Source organism: Anastrepha ludens, chromosome Y (assembly GCF_028408465.1).
Source record: "Anastrepha ludens isolate Willacy chromosome Y, idAnaLude1.1, whole genome shotgun sequence".
Lineage (NCBI taxonomy): Eukaryota > Metazoa > Arthropoda > Insecta > Diptera > Tephritidae > Anastrepha > Anastrepha ludens.
The window spans coordinates 1,907,164-1,924,326 of record NC_071504.1 but is presented as its reverse complement, the minus strand read 5'-3'; the positions used below and the strand labels follow the sequence as shown (position 1 = coordinate 1,924,326).

The following is a 17,163-nucleotide window of genomic DNA, read 5'->3' as shown; positions in this document are numbered from 1 at the left end:
GTTCACGGTGCTATACATTTTTTCGATATAACGAATGCTCTAAATTTTTTTAGATGGAAAAAATGTACAAGACCACTAAACAAAAATTTTAAAAATCAACGCGATTTTCAAGATGCTTTAGTATACCAAAATTCGTTGGATTATAAAAACGCGTTCTGAAAATTTTTCAAAAATTGTGAATATAAAATTAAACATTTCGATGAGAATTTGCTGAACTTTCTCAAATTTTCGCCAAAGATTGCTCAATATTTTTTAAGAAATTCTAAAACAGAAAGTAATAGATGACGAAGCTTGGTTTTTTAAATAAAGTTTTAATGGCCGGTGTTGATTTTGAATAAAACACAATTTTTTTTGGAAATTATTGTCATTTCTCTTTACTATGATAATATTGGTATAGCTCAATTACGTATGGAACAAATTATTGGCCAAATAGCCGCCACGGCGACACACCTACATCCGATGGTCAAAATTTTCGATGACGCTGAGGCATAATTGAGGTTCTATGCGGTTAATGTGCCAAATTATCTCATCCTTTAGCTCTTGAATTGTTGCTGGCTTATCGACGTACACCTTTTCTTTCAAATAACACCAAAGAAAGAAGTCAAATCGGTGTCAAGTGCTGTGTGACAAGTGGCACCATCCTGCTAAAACCACATATCGTCCACATCCATATCTTCCAATTCGGGTCATGAAAAGTTCATCTCACGATACCGAACACTATTCACAGTAACTGCCTGACCGGCCTCATTTAGGAAAAAATACGGTCCCATGATGCCACCGGCCCATAAATCGCACCAAACAGTCACTCTTTGTGGGTGCATTGGTTTTTCGGCAATCACTCTTGGATTATCATTCGCCCGAATGCGGCAATTCTGCTTATTGACTGAAAATGGGCCTCATCACTGAAGATGATTTTCTTCACGAAGTGCGCGATATGCATTTTGATTTCAACGCCTGTTTTCATAATAAGCCTGAATAACTTTAACGCGTTGTTGTGTATCTTTCCATGGTTTAAATTGAGTTAGTCTGAGATTGAAAAATGTCAAATAAAATGCAGAAGAAGCTTGACGTTGTGGTTGACATTCAACATCGGCCCTTGAAATTTAACCACCCTTTATAACCCGGAAACTAAATAGCAATCTATGTTATGGAGTCCGAAAGCGCAAAGCCAGGCTGCAAATATCAGCAACAAAAGTGATAATCTCGGTTCACGTGACTAGAGCAAAAATAGGTGCTGCTATTCCGTTAGATTCTTCTCAGGCAGTAACTACCAAATGATATACTGAAATGTACTTACCAAATGTGTTCAATAATTTGCTTGAAAATAGTAAAAACGAGGAAATGCGTCGCTACTTCTTGCGCAATGATAATGCGCCAGTTCACACTGCTGAAATGATAAGTAACTTCGTTGCGATTTTTGCCAGTGGAGAAATTCGTCCATCACCATATCCTCCAAATCTGGTGTCGTTTAATTTCTGTGTGTTTGCGAAAATCAATAAAAATTTTAGAAGAAGATTCTTTGGTAGCAATGAAGAGATAATAAATGCGGTTAATGCTAAACTTAAGAAGCTACAAAAACACGATTTTCAGGACTGTTTTCAATAGTGGACTTACAGATTAAAAATGAAGTTACTAATCATTTCAGCAGCGTGAACTGGCGCATTATCATTGCGCAAGAAATAGTGAGGCACTTCCTCGTTTTTCTTATTTTTAAATAATAATGATATTTTTTTCCATTCAATTTACCGAACTTTTGTTAGTCCCCTCGCACTACTAAAATATTATGCGAAAAGTATATTATCGCTCTCTCGTCATTTCTTTCATTACTTTAGTGATTCATTGAGTCATACATTACTGATTTTGTTCGCCAGTAAACGAAAATCCCCAGAAACGGTTAATTTGTGTGTAATTTTAATTGCAGGTTAATTCCTGATTACTTGTGAGTTTTAAGTTTTAAAATAAATGCGCTCAGACTGCATTTTCGGTCCTTGGCGCCACTCCATACTGATTTATGTTTTCCACGCAAAATATTCTGGTTCTTCAGATGCGTATCTGACATTGAACGTCTCACTACCACTTTTGGTTTCATTGTTTTTATTATTGTTTTTGTTTTTTTTCTTTGTTTTTTTGTATTCTTGTGTTTTTGTTCCATATACATAGCGACTCTCGCATACATTGTTGAGACCATGGAAAGTTTTATTGTTATGTAGCTGTTTTGCATAGTTTTTGAAACAATAAGTATTTGTCCGTGTATGTAAGTATGTATGCCAGCGCACTGTGGGACAGAACCGTGCGTACCGTCTCAAAAATCTGTAACTTTGTTCCTAATTGGAGTAACGAACTGAAAATTTTTATGTAATATCTAGAATGTTTATACTATAGAATAAAAGGACAGTTGGTGTATTATTTTATGTTTATAATACTAAAAAAAAATGTATATTGTCATACAAACAAATATTTTGCATAACAACCATACTTCACTTCAAATTAAATTCTAAAAGTGAAAATACTTAATACCTATACTTGAAACTTAAAGAAAAAAAATAATACTGCTATTTACATAAATACTAAGCTCTTGGCTTCATCTAATAATTGTTTTTCAATATTTATAGGTGCTTTTCTAAAACTAGAGATGTATGGATCTGATGTAAAAAGAAGTCCATTAAATACATCTTCATTTGTTGCTGACCTAGAGCACTTTCTAGCGTGATTCAATCTTATATTTCTGTAATCTTTGTTGCGAGACTCTTGGGCATCTTCAGATAAATGGCCAATAGGCAAAACAGCAAAATGTTTAATGATACTTTCGGCATGTATTAAAATTTTGTGAACGGAAGATGGCATATTATACCACAAATATACTTCGTGACGTATAATTCCGCTGTAGCTCGAGTATATGCTCCAAATTTTTCCGGATTAATTGCAAGGCCTGATGCCAAAGTTTGAAGAATTATATAAAATCTTTTAATGAGGTTCTTATCAACTCCTGTAATTTCCGAAGAACAACTGTAGTTTTCAAAAAACCGTCGAGCTGTATTGCCATCATTGCTGTTTCCGGTACCTTGCCGGGGTTTGTCAATATTTAATCCCATCCGGCTTCGAAATAAACTTTGCACAAGTTTATTCTTGTCTTCCTTACTTTTTTTGTCTTCCGAAGTTCTTGCAGTCCATTTTTCAAATGAGAGATTATATGAAATATGCAAAATTAACTCCATGCATCTAATCCAAGCATGCAATGTAGACAAGCCGTACTCGTATGCATTTATGTTAACTGGCTTTGTATCTATTCTTTCCAAATTATTCATCTCGCTTGGCTTAGAATTACATACCGTGCACACAGCTGCAGAACTTGTGCCAGTTAGAACTTGTGTAACTTTTCCATCCACCATAGTTAAAAATAGTTTGTGACTTATTTCTGTTACCTGGTTCTCTCTGTGTATCTTAGACGTTGTCAAATTATTAATGTGATCACGAATATCAGCAACCACCGAACGGGTTTTCTCCGGGGTTTCTTTCGCAAATTCTATCCAAATTGGTCGGCAATATCGAATTGAAGAGCAAGCTGGATTTTGCCAAAGAACTTCTTCTGTTTCAATATCTGTCAGCTTTATTGGAACCAAAGACGCAATAAATAAGTTTGCATCCGAAACCAAATTTTTTTCATCTGATAAAATTTGTTTATATTCACTTTGTCCCGATGAACCATCACATCCCCATTTGGTAAACAATTGAAGATTTCTTTTTGCTGGCTTGTAAGCATTTTCAATTTTCAGGATACGGGCTGTAGTATGATCCAGTAACTCTTGCAGATTAACTTTAACACCAGTATCTGTCACTTCAATGCTGGAGGGTTGAGGATAACATAGTTTTTTTGCGTCTGTCAATACGTTATAAGATGGAAATATATTAAAGTTCTTCTTAATAAGGCTTAACCGAAGTAATCCATATTGTGCTTTTGAATGATCTAAATCAGCAAACAAACTTAAAGCTTCATCCGGCGTAAAACAGGTTGCATTGCAAGTTTCACGCAACAATTTTTCCTTTATAATCTTTTTTTCTTTTTTATCGCTCTTTCGCATCATTTCTACAACAGAAGCTTCATCGAACTCTCCTTCAGACCGCAATCCTTGGACATATGCGTTATGTATATACTCGAGTCCATATTCTTGAACCAATTCCATATGCTTCCTTTTTCTAGATTTCTCTGATAGATGACCATAAGACTTTGGTGGCCGTCCACGTTCTCCAGACGCTCTAGGTGTAATATCAATTGGTACTTTCTGGAATTGTACCTTAAATTCACTTTCCAACCAAGTCAAGTTATTAAGAAGAAAACGTTGTTTTGTTCGGCTAGATTTGCTCCAGCGATCGTTGAACTTTGATAAGAGCAGTTGTTGAATACTTTTCAAAACAAATTCGCTTTTAAATGAGTTCAAATTATATTGTTCTTCTAAGTAATTTTTTATAGCATCTTTTGTTGTGCCGTGGTCAATGAAAAATACGCACAATTCTCCTCGAGGCACCACAAATTCACTCATTTTGTTAAGTATTTGGCAAAAAAATTTGTTTGAATTGTGTAACTATTTGTGTCTTTCAAATATACGCAAAAATTCGTCACTGTTCTTGAGCTGCAAACGCATGATCAAACGTGCGCGTGCATGTTGTATATTCATATGTAAATTATCTTTTGCTTAAATAGCAAAAGTTTTTTTAAAAAACATTGTGAGTCTTCGTTGCACACCGGATCAAAAACTGACCCGAAACTTTATTAATCTTCATATTTATACAGAATCTGAAGCTTAAATCTTAGGTTAGTATGTCTTAATTCTATTGAAAGCGGACCATACGTGATATGTGACATGTTTGACATTTTCGCTAAGGTAAGCGCTTATATTTATTGTTTTCTTAATTCTATTGAAAGCGGACCATACGTGATATGTGATGTCCACTTCCTTCATTAGCAAAGTGTCAATGACATGTTTGACACTTTCGCTAATGGGAAGTGCTTATATTTATTGTTTATTTTTTTGGGAAGTGGCTTGCGCTATTAATCTATGGTTAATTGTTTACATACTGGGTTAGTGGTGTGTGGTATAGGAGGCGTTAACTCCCCCTCTTCTAAATCGAAGCGTCCCGTCTTCGAATATAAAGCTGTTAAGTGATTAATTCTGTCTGATAATTGCAATAATAATTCTTCTTTTTCTTTTGCATTTTTTAATTTAATTTTTAGATTAATGTATATGATAAATTTAAAGACAAAATATGCAAATAATATTATTACAATTAAAGTGGTAAATGTCCACCAAACAGGATTTCGTTTTATTTCTTGCTTTAATGGTGTGAGCATATTAACATTGTTTAGTTTTAAATCAATATTTTTTGTTTCAATGTATTTATTTACAAAAAAAGATTTTAATTTTCCTTCCCTTAAATATCTTAAAATTTTTCCTGTAGGATTTTCATATTTTCTGTTGTCAATTATAACATCATCTTGAAAAGTTATCAAATAAACTCCTTCTATAGTGTGATTATTAATTTTATGCTTTCCTGATGCTATTATAGCACCATCTTTTACAATATTTATTGATTCATTTGCTTCATTTATTTTTGTGCTGTTGGCATGTTTATCATTTAACATATCGGACAAACATGTGTTATTTCCTTTTATCATACAAAAAGCATTATTTAATTCCTTTTTACAAAATTTGACTGAATAAAATTTATCTCCACATTTTATTATTTCATTTTCAATCAACAATTTTCCATCATTTTGCGCTACAGCTATTGCTTTATACAATTTACAAACATTTTTTACTTTTGGATACTTAATGTAAACAACTATTAAATTACTTTTTTGTACAATTTTAAATTCCGAAACATCTATAAGATCTGATATTGTTACATTTACTTGCTCATTGCTTATTATTTCTTTTATTTCTGACATATCTAAAATTAAAGGATTTAATATTCCTACTTTTGACAAGGTAATTGTTTCCACTATATTTTCAAGCTCTGTAATCATTAATTTATTTCTTTGCCTTAAAACAGTTTTTTCATTAGAACTGCCCTGTAATTGCTTAAGGATTTGCGTTAATTCTGTGATTGTTTTGAATATTTGTGAATTTGTTGTAAACTGCTTATTATTATTTTCTATTAGATCATTTACTTTATTTGTTATTTTCATAAAATCATCATGGTCAGGCGTACCCGAAATCCATTTCCAAACAGTACCTAATTCATTAATACCTCTTTTCGATCTTTTGTTATCAACCTTCAATTGTCCTAGTAATGTTTCTATAATTTGAATTTCATAATCCATACTTGAATTATCAATTAATATTATTTCTTCATTGCTTTTGTATTTGTTTACAACATTTTCAAATAATGATAATTAGATTTGTTAAATGGTATAATGATCCATAATATTCAAAAATTCCTGCATCTTCTTCTTCTACAAGTATATAATTTTCTCTTGTGTAATCAATTATATCTGTTGTAATGATACTGATATATGAAAATATCAATATAAGTGGCACTAATTTCCCCATTTTTCCTAAAAATAATGCAATTAAACTTTAATGTTATCTTTGTGAATTATTCTGTTTCTGTTCTGTATTTTAACTTTATTTCCTAAATCGTCTACTACTATCTGCTTTTTATATTTGGGTTTTAATTTATTTCGTTCCCCATATACTTTTTCATATATAATTTCACCCCTATGGTAATTTTTTTGAAGCCTTTTCTTGTTGTGATATTTTAACATTTTTTCCTGATTATTTTTTAATATATCCCTTATATTCTCATGCTTCTCTTTATTAAACAAAATATTACAAGGTTGTTTACCTGTTACTGAATGTATAGTTTTATTATACTGCTGCACCGCCCTCATAATTGATTCGAAATCGCTAACTAAACTGTGTTTCTCTTTTAAACATCGAGATATTTCTATAAGTGTGGAATGAACCCTTTCTATTTGACCATTACTCGTACTATGACGTGGTGTGCAATAATAGATTTGTATGTTGAGTCTTTCCATTAAAGACCTGAATTGTATCGTACTTAAACCTGGTTCATTATCCATAACTATACTTTTAACATCTGGAAATGTTTGCAGAAGTTCCAAAATTTTTTCCTCCAAATTAAGCTTATCCCCAATATATTTTACAATTAAATATTTAGAATAAGAATCTATACAAGTTAAAAATTTTAATTTTTGCGCGAAAAAAATATCAATATGGAGTTGTTCCCCCTCTCTTTCCGGAATAGGTGCCTCTCCTATCGGAATAAGTTTTGGGTGCCTTTCATATTTATTACTGTTGCATATGTTACAATTTTTTACATATTGCTTGAACTGTTTTATCATCAATGGCCAATAATATTGTTGCCTAATTTGGGCCAAATTTTCCCTATAATTTCTATGTGCCCTATTGTGAGTTTGCTCAATAATCGCTCCCTGATCCTCTCTATTAGTAATATCGTTTGGGAACAATTTCGTATGAAAAAATTTTACAGTTGGAAATGCCTCCCTCAATACGTTCTTTATTTCGTAAAGCACCTCAGGTGAGCAATATATTCCCGTAACCAACTTTGGGTTAATATATTCTTTTAAAACATTATCCATAGCCCGTTGAAAAATACTTGGTGCATTTTTCAATCCGAACGGCATTCGTAGGAATTCGTACTTCCCGTTATTTACCGAAAATGCCGTTTTCTCTATATCACCTTCTTTCATTAATATCTGGTAAAATCCAGACTCCAAATCTATTGTAGAAAAATAATTAGACTTTCCCAAATTCGAAAGTATAACCTCTGGATTAGGCATTGGGTACCTATCATATGTGGTTTTTTCATTAATTTTTTTGAAATCGATGACCAATCTCAATTTAGGACTTCCGTCATCATTTACTCCTTTCTTTGGAACCACCCATACTGGAGAATTGTACCGACTTTTACTTTCCCTAATTATATCCTTTTGCAACAGGCTTTGAACCTCATTATTAACAAAATCATTCACTCACATTGGGTAAGGGTATTGTTTTGACCAAATTGGCCTTTCTTCAAAAGTTCGTATTTCCGCCTTTACGTCGGTACGAAAAGGTAAATCTAAATTAACATCACTATGTGTTATTGAAATTTCCTCAATCACCTTATTTTGCAACCCTTCGATCGACTCCCCTTTCCTATCTACTTCAAAGGATATCTTTGAGGAATCCGACCTTAAATTATTCAATGAATTTCCAATTTGGGAAGCTTCATTCTTATCTTGATTTTTAAATTTTTTTATTTTCGCGGTATCTACATCAGCAAAAGTTTTAGGAGTTAAGTTTTCCGATATATTTTTTTGCAAATTTTTATTATCTTTTTTGTTTCTAGTATAATTTTTGGCAGGCCCCTTCTGACCTTTTTTCCCTACTAGTTTCTGATTAATTTTCTTCACACCGTTTTTGGTATTTCTTTCATTATTTTTCCCTTTGGGTTTATTGATAATAGGACTATGAATAAGTTCGTGCGGTTTTACAACAGATGGCGTAATTTGATTATTATTCCATCGATCCACATTTCCAAACATTCATTGGAGAGCTACTGTCGTAAGGCACAAACGTCAGTATAAGTTTTTTATGGACAGACGTCATCTTCGACAGACGTTTCAGGACCTTCTTGTCCCGAGGGGTTTGGTATATCAAAATCATCAAGAAAATGAATTTTTTCTGTTTTGTTATTACCATAGATCAACACCCGATTTGGAATATCAATCTTGGCCTCGATTTTACTCAAGAAATTGATTCCAATTAAGAGATCACTTTCTAAATTTTCAATCTCGTAAAATCGTTCCTGAACATCAAATAAATTGATATTATGGAAAAAGTTTATGATGGTCGAACCATGAATGGTTCTTACCCTCTTCTTATTTTCTAAAACATTTTTGTTTACATAGAGCCCGGCCCGTATATATGAGCTTGTTGCTCCCGTATCAACTAAGATTTTGAAGATTTGCCCCGTCTTCCTATCCGTCTTGACAATGTAGGGCAAATCAGACCTTACTCTAAAAAATGGTTTTCTCCCATGTTATTAATTCTTTGCACCTTCTGTTGAGGTTGCGTACTTATTTGCGCACTATCATTCGACCTTTTTGGCACAGCATTTGCCTGATAATTATAATTGGTCTGCCAATTATTTCTATTGCCTCTCACCTGTTGCTGGTACGTTTGTACCGGTTTGGGCCTATTTGTGATCTGTAATGATGGATCAACGTCCATTGGCTCTGGACGATTTTGTTTGACCTCATTTGCTTGGGTATTCCTTGGTGGATACCTTAAATTGTTCAGAAAATTCGCACCCCTACGAACGCCCTGAGGAGCGTTTCTGTTTATTGTAATATTATTATTGCTATTATTATTACTCCTTGACAAATGCAATGCGAATTGTGCTCGCATTTGATTGGCATCGAGCTCCTGCGCCTTGGCAAGAGCATTTGGTAAGTCACGTGGTGCCAACGTGAAGAGGATCTGGTCCAACGGAGGGTTAAGACCTGTAATGAAAGTTCGAAGAGCTGTTTCCCTGTTTTTGGTATTAAGCTCCTTTGTAATTGCGGAATTCGTTCCGTGCGCCATTATCGTTTTGTTAATTAATAACGTCAGTTTTTTATTGACCTCGTTGTAGAACTCTATTAGGGTACCAGGTCCTTGCCTAAGCACACTCATTTCCTGTTCTATTATGTGACACGGCCTCTTATCAGCGAAGGCAAAATCTAGCCTACTCAGAATTGCATCGAAATTAAGAACCGTACCGTGGTTCGTTAAAATATTGTTAGCGTCCTGCGTAATTTTGTTACGCAAGATAGTCAAGGCAGCAAAATATTTTTTGCTTCCCCTAGTATACAATGACATTGAATTGTTAGCAGCCTCGCGCCAGCTAACATAATTGTTGATTTTTCCTCGAAATTCAGGAAGAGATTTTATGACATCTAAACTTTCCTCACAATTGATCGTTGAATCTATTGATTCTGTTGCATATTCAGCAACATTGTCGGAATTACTTAAAGCCTGCAACTGACGTCTAACTTGTTCTACCTCGCTACGCAGCGAGGCGGTGCTAGCAGCTATAAGTCGCGACGCAACATCCATATTGGTCGTGCTGTTGTTATTATTCACTATAGACATATCTGCAAATCTACTTCTCAACTCTTCCAGCTTTATTTTTGGTAAAATTTGAAAAATTTTTAATCACTTCTTTATTTTTTACACAATTTTTGTGGTTTTCTTTACACTTTTCACAGTAGTGTAATCTCTCGTAACCTAAGCTACTAGGTCTATTGCCCATATGCTATACTTATTCTCAATTAATTAATACTTTACAACTTTTAATTCTTAAAAATTATTTAATTTCTTACTCATTATTGGTCCAACTTGGTGTTTGATTGCTAAAGATGTTTGCATACAGTGATTTTCCCTCTATTGAGTGCGTTTTTCCTCCTTTGCTTTTTTCCTTGTAGAATTATTATATTTTGTAGAATTGCTCGATATTTTGGTTTATTATTTTTTTAGACTAGGATACTTTTTGGTTTTCTCCTTTTTTAAATTTTTTCTTTTTGTTTTATTAGGATACTTTTTGGTTTTCTCCTTTTTTTTTTAATTTTTCTTTTTGTTTTATTAGGATACTTTTTGGTTTTCTCCTTTTTTTTTAAATTTTTCTTTTTGTTTTATTATTTTTTAGACTTAGGATACTTTTTAGTTTTCTCCTTTTTTTAGTCTTTAAAAAAATTTTTTTTCTCCCTTTTCCGATTTAGGGATACTTATTTATTTAAATTGTGCACTGCCTTTTTACAGGCTACTATAGTACACAACTTTTATTTGGTCCACCAGAACTTAAATCGCTCCTGGCAGGATCGCCAATTATCTTTTGCTTAAATAGCAAAAGTTTTTTTAAAAAACATTGTGAGTCTTCGTTGCACACCGGATCAAAAACTGATCCGAAACTTTATTAATCTTCATATTTATACAGAATCTGAAGCTTAAATCTTAGGTTAGTATGTCTTAATTCTATTGAAAGCGGACCATACGTGATATGTGACATGTTTGACATTTTCGCTAAGGTAAGCGCTTATATTTATTGTTTTCTTAATTCTATTGAAAGCGGACCATACGTGATATGTGATGTCCACTTCCTTCATTAGCAAAGTGTCAATGACATGTTTGACACTTTCGCTAATGGTAAGTGCTTATATTTATTGGCCCCTATTATGAGCAACATTCGATCTTCGACTGTAGTCGAAAGTGCTGATCGAACGAATTTTCATTTGGTATTATGGTGCTCATTCGTTGAAGAATATGACTATTGTGAATTTCGATCGCTCGACGCATTTACAATAGATAATTTTTTCTCAGCTGATACAGCAATCAAAATAAAAGAAAAACCGAGTGTGTTGAAATTCTTTGCTAACATTATTTTTAAAAGGTAAAAAAAGTATTTTTTGTGAAAATGAGTACAACGGAGTTGTGGTTCGACGATTCATCGGACGATGAAAGATTAGTGGAACTAGCTAGAAGTAGGAAACAATTGAGGGACGCATCCAACCACCTAGAAATGGCTTCCACTGAGTAAATTTAGAGCTTTCAAAATGTGTTGACGTACTTAATATTACAGAAATTTCCTTACAGATTTTTAAAGAACTTTAGATTATCTAAAGAGCCGTTTGTGAACCTACTGTCCAGTACAGAAAACCAGTTGCAGCAGTGCACCCGAGCCAAATTGATTCCAAATATTTTAAAGCTAGCCACAGTTCTGCGAGTTTGTGCTCAGGGATCGTACCAATTGAGTATTGGTAATGAAGGTATGCTAGGACTTGCTCAACCCAATGTGTACGATGATGCTGAAGATATTGAAGTGGAGTCAAATAACGGAGAATTAGAAAACATAAGAAATGAAATTTTGAGAATATTATAGAAAAATCTAAAAAGTATTAAATAGAAACCTTTACACCACACTTTCTGTTTTATTTTTGTTATAAATTTTCTTTATTCAATTATTCGTCATTCGAAAAAAATATGAAAATGTATTTCTATAAACATCACAAAAAAAACCATTATTAAGCTTAATCCATTTTGCTGCCGTTCTCACTGGTGGTCCCAAGCAATTCAGCTCCGTTGTAAATTCCTCCCATTTTTTTGCTGCTTGAAGTTTGGTGCAAATCCCTTTTGCGAATTGTGGATTCGCCTTTCTAATTGTTGTTTTGTACTCACGACTTTCGCCCTGCATAATATTAACAAAATTAGTATATATTTATTATTTGGTTACTATAAAACCATAAATAATCGCAAACAACTTACACTTTAACAAGTTTTCCCACTATACGCTACACGATCGAAAGCAAAATTGCATTCGACTCTAAATTCGGTAAACAACGAAAATTTCGATAGGGTTGCACCGCTCATAATACCAAATTGACATTCGATTTTCGATCTTCGACAACCAGCGAATATCGAAGATCGAATACAACTCATAATAGGGGCCATTGTTTATTTTTTTGGGAAGTGGCTTGCGCTATTAATCTATGGTTAATTGTTTACATACTGGGTTAGTGGTGTGTGGTATAGGAGGCGTTAACTTGTATGCACTACTTACCAACAATAAGTTTACGCAATCTAGCAGAAACGCACAGTAAAATCGTTATTCCAAGAATTCGTTAATTATTAAGAACTTTACTTTCAAACAACAGAGATTTAATAACTTCATCGTGCTATAAGATGATCTTTTTGTGATACTTCGCGTGGTTAATTTGGAGGTCAAAGGTCAAAGGGTTTTAATATGAAAAAATGTGTTGTTTCTATAGATATGTCAACCAAACTAAAAGATTATGTGTTTATTTATTTAGATATATTTTTGATTGATCTTTAATTCAAATTTTACTAAAATTTTTTGAAAATTGTTTTCCTTTTCTTAAAGAGAAATTTGGTGTCTAATTAATTTTGGGGCAGGTTGGGGCAAACTTTTCTTTTTGATTTTACTTCTACATAAGTTACTTTATGTTATGATATTAAAATTACGAGAGAGCCAAACGGAGCTAACTGTCAAAAGTCCATTTGAAGTTTCTAATACGCATACAAAATAAGGTATTCTTTAAAAAAATGTATGCCTTTCCAAGTTTTGCAAAAAATAAAATTTAAATACTTTTTTAATAGTAAATTGAATGACCTTTCTAACAATATATAACACTTATAGATTTGCATCGAAGATAATCAAAATATGACCATGTAAACTGCTAGTATAATGTGCATCATAATCGACACTATTTTATGCATCAACTTGCAAGTCATGTTTTTTTACAAAAATAATTTAAATAATATTGTTTAAACACAATATAATATGTATTGGACATTTAGTCACATATGTACATAAACAAAATATTCAATATCGAAAATTCACAAAACCTATTTTTGAGACGGTTTGGAAATTTCTGTCCCACTGTGCAGCGCACCGCCCTTTACCACTTGACGAACAAAGTAGACGCACACAACTATATAAGTATAGTTATGTTACAAAATTTTGCTGTCACAGTAAACAAAATTTATTTTTCGCAAAATTATGTTATTTCGTAAATTGGTTTTCAGTGGTGTCCACTCCGGAACCAAAAGTGTACACACAAATACCACCACAACTATTGGTCCCACAGCGCTAGTTATTGTTCCACCGTCGCTGTTGATGATGAGGCTTCAGTTGGTTGTTGCTGTCGTTGTTGGTGGGGTGGTGGCTACCATGGCTGCTTTGTTGCAATAGTTGGTAGTTAGGAGGTACTTGGGAGTTGCTGGCTTGTATTGGCGCGCCTTCCATTTTCCTATGAATATTATAATGGTATATTTATTTGCTTGTGCAGTTGAACGTTCATGTTATAAGCAAGTATTTAGTATGTATGTATGTATGTATGTATGTATGTCAGTATTAATATGTAAGTTTATGAAACTAATATATTTGGCGCTGGTAGTTGCCAAATGGCTGCGTACGATTGCTGGGTGTGTTTCGCTTGAATGGTTGAGTTTGCAAAATGTGTTCGTGAGTAGATGCTTGTGTGCGTGTATATACATATGTATGTAAACTAACTCGTCTTCGTCTGCATATTTGTTTCAAGCCATTGACGCAGATTGCCAGCAGCAATGAGCGGCAAATCATCCATTCTTCAAACCGCATTCAACATTTTACGGCATAAACGAAATTTTCAAAGTTTTTTCCTATCAAATATTTGTCAAGTTGGCCAATGAAATCCACATCGGTTGGTCAATAAGTCTCGAAGTGAAGTAGTCAGCCAAACTATTCTACAAACTTGCCATTCAAGTAGCCAACTATGCAACTGAGTATAACGATTTTCTTACCGCATACAAACCCAATCAGCTTTACCGTCTTACCTCCCTGTCATAACTGCCATCAATTCCGTTGATTGCCAACCATTTTCGTTCGCTCTTTCTATCGAATTATTATTTTTTTACTTTTTCTTTTTTGTTTTTGGTTTTTTTTCTTACTTACATTTTAAAATATTTTCCATACTTGAATTCATAAATTTTCAATAGGTCCATTTATTGGCATCTCGTAGGAGTTCAACCACTTGGTGTGTAGGAGTATGTATGCCTCTGCGGGGGAATGTATGTACCCTACTGGAAAATTGTAAAGTATTTAAAAAAGTTCTAACACAAAACTTCCAATCTGCTCCGGTGTCCGGATTATCACGGGAATCAAGAACGCAAAAAAGTACATATACAAGTTTTTTTGAATGTATTGATTAACGGTCTGCATGAAAACCAAGTTTAGAAGTGTCTACTCTATACGCTTAATTACAAATTTTCTTAAAAAATAGTTCTGATTTACAAATCAATGTTTGTATGTGCCTATGTGCTTTGTAATTAACTCGAAAATTCGTCTTTTATCCGATTTATTTACGCTTGAAGGCCTAAATGGGCCCCATTTCAAAATAATTTTCCTTCGTCGAAGCAAGCTTAAGTTAATGTTTTCTACAATCCACATCACTATTGATAAACTTGATTTACGAAACGGCCCTCAAATAAAATCAACAAAACCACCTTCGAATTTTTTAGAAACTATTAAAAATTAAAAAAAAAAATTGGGAAGAGACGGTTCGTAAATCTTGAACATTTTTGTATCATCGTGAAGCACCTTGTCGGACCGCAATACAGAAATTGGTGAAAAAATTCAAGCTGCTGGAACAAGTTAGTGATGTGAAGAGTAAAACCCGTGCACGTTGCTCAAGAACAGCCGAAAATATTTGCTTCTGTAGCCGAAAGTGTTGAAGAAACCCCAGGTTTGTCCATTCCTCGTCGTTATTTGGAATTAGGCATTCCACAAACGTTATTACACCGTATTTTCCATAAAGATTTGGGTCTTAAGACTTATAAACACAAGAACTCAAGCCGGCCGATCATCAACAACGTCGTGTGTTTGCTGATGGGATCGTTGAAATGCATAAAAATGATCCGGAATTCCATCGAAAAATCGTCTTGAGTGATGGCACCCATTTCCACATCGGTGGCAGCGTCAACAAGCAAAATTGTCAGATAAGGGGCTCAGAAAATCCAAGAGTAATTGTAGAAAAGCCTCTCTATCCTCAACGTGTGACTGTTTGGTGCGGTTTGTGGTCCGGCGGAGTCCTTACTTGGACCTTACGTTTTCGAAAATGAAGCTGGAGCAACAGCTACGGTGAATGTATTGCGATATCGAGAGATGATTAACGATTCTTTATGACCGGAATTGGATGGTATTGATCCGGGCAACATTTATTTTCAACAAGACCGCGCACAGTGGGGCAAAAAAAGTGCCCGTGGACAAATGAGGATAGAGGTCACAATTTTTCTTCTTTTTTAACTTTTTTTTTTTAACTTAAAGCTGATAAAATTGCGCATAACGCCACCGTTTTTGTTTTTTGAAAAAAAAAATTTTTTAAATTTAATTAATGTTCAAATTGAAAAAAAAATTTTTTTCCACGTATTCCACAAGTATATTTTCTTGTAAAATAATATTATTGTCTTAAGGAAGCTTAAAATATTTAAAACTATTATTCACAAATAAATTTTGATATTGGTTGCATTGTTAATAAATTTATTACATTTGTTATAAACAAATAAGTGGACAAAAGCTGTTTTGCTCGAATTATGAATATTTAATTATTGAATTGAGTTGGATTTGCAAATTTTTTAAGTCTAACAGTGATTATGAATGAAACTAATTATTATAAACAAACAAATGTAAAGTTATTAACAATTTTTATAAACATTATATTTGTCGAAGTTGTTTATCGCACAAAATTCCTAAAATTTTCTCAACCACATCTGCTACATTTGCATCTACATCTACATCAACAAAATCAACAACATTATCAACTGATGATACTTTATATCCCAATTTTGGTTCTTATGTAAATTAACTTCATTTTTCTTCCGCATCAAGTAAAGATCTGTTTCTTTCTAAGCCGCTGTTTTGATGGAAAAGTTTGTCAGCATTTAACAGAGACCTCTTCTGCAGCAAATTGTATAGTTTGTGGAGCCAAACCAAGTGAAATGAATAACTTGTCACAAAGAAGAAAAGATAGAATCATTTTCGATTAGATTACAAGTCTTACACTTGTGGATTCGTCTAATGGAATGTGTGCTGAACATCAGTTACAGGATACAAATTAAAAAATGGTCGTGTAAGACTGCAGAAGAAAAATCTAATCGTGACAAAAGGAAATTACAGATTAAAGGTGAAATTAAAAAGCAACTTGGCTTAATAGTAGAGACACCAAAACAAGGTACTGGGTCTTCTAATGATGGCAACACGGCACGAAGATTCTTTGAAAATTATGAAACAATTTCAAAAATCACTGGTTTTGATAAAGCTCTTATAAAAAATTTGTATGTACTCCTGCAAACTTTAGCATCAGGAAAACCTATTTGCACAAAAGCTTATCATAACTTTGCAATACAAACCGCAAAATTATACATACAAAAGTATGATTGGTACTTTATGCCTGCGTCCATGCACAAAATGTTAGTTCATGGTTCGAAAATTATCGATTCTCTTGTTGTCCCAATCGGCCAATTATCTGAAGAAGCTCAAGAAGCTAAAAATAAAGATTTCAAAAGATGCAGACAAGATAATACCCGAAAAAGCAGTCGTATTGAA

General features: G+C 33.4%; 2 protein-coding genes across 2 annotated transcripts in view; both read left to right on the top strand.

The window, feature by feature from the left end:
• Nucleotides 1–17,163, top strand: part of LOC128870554 (uncharacterized) — a 47,663-nt gene that overhangs the window by 3,167 nt on the left and 27,333 nt on the right. The gene's annotated exons all lie outside the window — the stretch shown is intronic.
• LOC128870555 (uncharacterized) lies at nt 11,401–11,983 on the top strand. Its single transcript, XM_054113209.1, has 2 exons — nt 11,401–11,597; nt 11,658–11,983. Exons 1-2 carry the CDS (start codon nt 11,479–11,481, stop codon nt 11,941–11,943), a joined length of 405 nt encoding a protein of 134 aa, XP_053969184.1. The 5' UTR covers nt 11,401–11,478; the 3' UTR covers nt 11,944–11,983.

Coding starts and splice junctions, on each gene's coding strand:
- LOC128870555 (XM_054113209.1), top strand. CDS start 11,479: ATGAGTACAACGGAGTTGTGGTTCGACGATTCATCGGACGATGAAAGA. Junction 11,598..11,657: donor CTAGAAATGGCTTCCACTGA/GTAAATTTAGAG, acceptor ATTTCCTTACAG/ATTTTTAAAGAACTTTAGAT.